General features: G+C 56.9%; 1 protein-coding gene across 1 annotated transcript in view; it reads left to right on the top strand.

Moving 5' to 3' along the window:
* Positions 1 to 2,221, top strand: part of DMRTA2 (DMRT-like family A2) — a 6,825-nt gene that overhangs the window by 745 nt on the left and 3,859 nt on the right. The window contains exons 3-4 of the mRNA XM_010834457.1: positions 87 to 554; positions 772 to 1,081. Of these exons, the coding sequence (XP_010832759.1) occupies positions 87 to 554; positions 772 to 1,081 (778 nt within the window). The remainder of the gene's footprint in view (positions 1 to 86; positions 555 to 771; positions 1,082 to 2,221) is intronic.

Genomic DNA, 2,221 nt, shown 5'->3' with positions numbered 1-2,221 from the left:
CGCGCGCCCCAGAAACCGAAGGGTTACACACGTCTACGTAGAGGCGCACCGGACACGGTAATTAGGCGCAATTCACACGCTCTCAGGCACACGGAAACTACTTGTCACGGTATTTTCAACGCTCCTCCTTGCCCACTTTTTTCCACTCCTTCCCTGGCGCGCCCCCTCCCCTCCCCGAGGCGCTCAGAGAAGCTTTTGGAGTTTCGAATCTTTCGGACACTGTAGAATGCGGGGCTCCCCGGACGCGGGCCCGGCCAATCAGAGCGCCGTCTGCCTCCCCTGGCCAATGGCAGGCGCCACATTGTTGTCCAATTCTGTCTAATGGAGCCCTAAGGAGCAACAATAGAGCGGGCGAGCGGCTCATTGAGAGTCTGGCAGCGCCGGGCAACTGGGGCCCGGCTGTGCGCAGCGTCCGGCGCGCTCAGCGAAGGGACGCGGCGAGGGCCGGGTCGCGGGTTCCAGCCAGTCGATCCCTAAACGGTCCCCCGGCTCCGATTTCCGACGAAAGGGTTGAACTGCGCAGCGTTCAGAGGGGGTCCGGAAGTTCGGACATGGTGACTGAAGGAGGGTGACGTGGTCAGATCAGGGGCCGGGGGCAAGGGGAAGAGGCCGAGAGCACCAGCGTCGCGGGCGGAGCTGGGAGGCGCGCGCAGCGCCCGCGGAGGAGGATCCCCGAGCCCAAGGCAGGTAGTTGAGGGCCTCAGGGAGGGCGGGGGGACGCGGCCCGGCCTTCCGCCCCTGTTGACGAAGCCCGGGCCACTCTGGCTTTAGGGACTGCGCGGCTCGAGGGGCCTGAGGGAAGAGGCAGCGCTCACTGGAACGGGGTCCAGAATTCTTGCGCGGAGACACCAGGACCCGGTCCTGGGCTCAGGCCGGGAACCCGGGACCCAGAGGAGGCCGCGGCGGAAGCTTAAGAGTTGGGCCTCCTTGGGCCTTCAGAGGCCAAGGCGCAGGGGGGACTCCTGTGTTCTCCGAGACCCCGTTCCAGAGGCGACTCCCAACGCCTCGGACCTACCAGCTTGGGCCGTTCAAGTCCCACGAACCCAACTCCGAGACCAGAACTTGGGAAATCTGCTCCCGAGTGGGGTCCCGCGGGGCGCCAGGATGGGGAGGGCGTGTCTGACGACTGGATCCCTAAACCAGGAGGGGAGGGGAAGGCTGGGTGAGTAGCTCAGCGAAAAGGCTCTCTCTTCTGCAATGCCTAACTTCTGCAAGATACTTTTTCCTCCCCGACTACTCCAGACTACAAGGCTAAAAACTTGTAGTTTTTACTCGTTTCCCAGCCCAGCCTATGCCTGAGGGTTCTTTTTTTCATGCACACACCTCTCTCCCAGACCTCGTCCCAGACCCCAGTATCATCTGTTTCTCGCTGTTTTTTTCGCCTCTCATGCTAACCTTCGGGGTGGGTTTGCCTATTGAAAAGAAATTTCTTGCTCTGAATTTCCTCTTTAGTCCTCATTCCCAGGCCTCCTAAACTCAGCTCCACAACCATTTTCTCTTACTCTCTGGAGGCTCGTACCTTGGAATTTGGAGCCCCCACATTCCCACGGGTCCCTGGGCCCCTGGGCCTAATTTTGCCCCTGAGTTTGTTTCCTCGCCTTCACTCCACTTCCTAGAGCTTTTTTTTTTTTTTTCCTATTCTTGATTTTTTTTCCTCTCTCATTCACCTCTCACCAGAGAAAACTGTTCCAGCCCCACCAGCTGATCTCCATGCTTTAGTACCTCCCTCCTCGTCACCCTTCTACAAAACCGAACGTTTCGCTCCGGATTTCCCCGTTTTGGTCTTGGCATCAGTCTAATTGTTGGGTCAAATTTTTCTCTAATCCGAGTCCCATCAAACATTCTTCTCTACCCGACTAACCTCAGTTATGCTAAAGTTTGGGGGTATTTAAAAAGAAAAAGAACCCACGTTACACTCATCTGAACCAGTGACTTTCAAACTTTTTTCCCCAGCGGAACCACTGATTCAATTGAAATCTACACACAGTGCATAAATGAGTTATAAGAAGAACTCTGAAGGGAGTGGGGTGAAGGAGCTGGGCATTTACAAGGAGGCTCCAAAGCAACTCCTCCCAGCAATTTGGTAACTGTTAGCCAAACTCTCCGCTGCCGAAATGCCCCTCTCTAAACCTGGATTCCTCAAGGGTGCGCTTTAGCTTAGTGCACCATGCGCTCCTCACCGCAAGTTTCTCCTCTCTTCCCACGGTCTTACACGCCAGGT

Source organism: Bison bison, unplaced genomic scaffold (assembly GCF_000754665.1).
Source record: "Bison bison bison isolate TAMUID 2011002044 unplaced genomic scaffold, Bison_UMD1.0 scf7180017864033, whole genome shotgun sequence".
In the NCBI taxonomy this organism is placed as follows: domain Eukaryota; kingdom Metazoa; phylum Chordata; class Mammalia; order Artiodactyla; family Bovidae; genus Bison; species Bison bison.
This window is presented reverse-complemented; position numbering and strand designations above follow the sequence as displayed.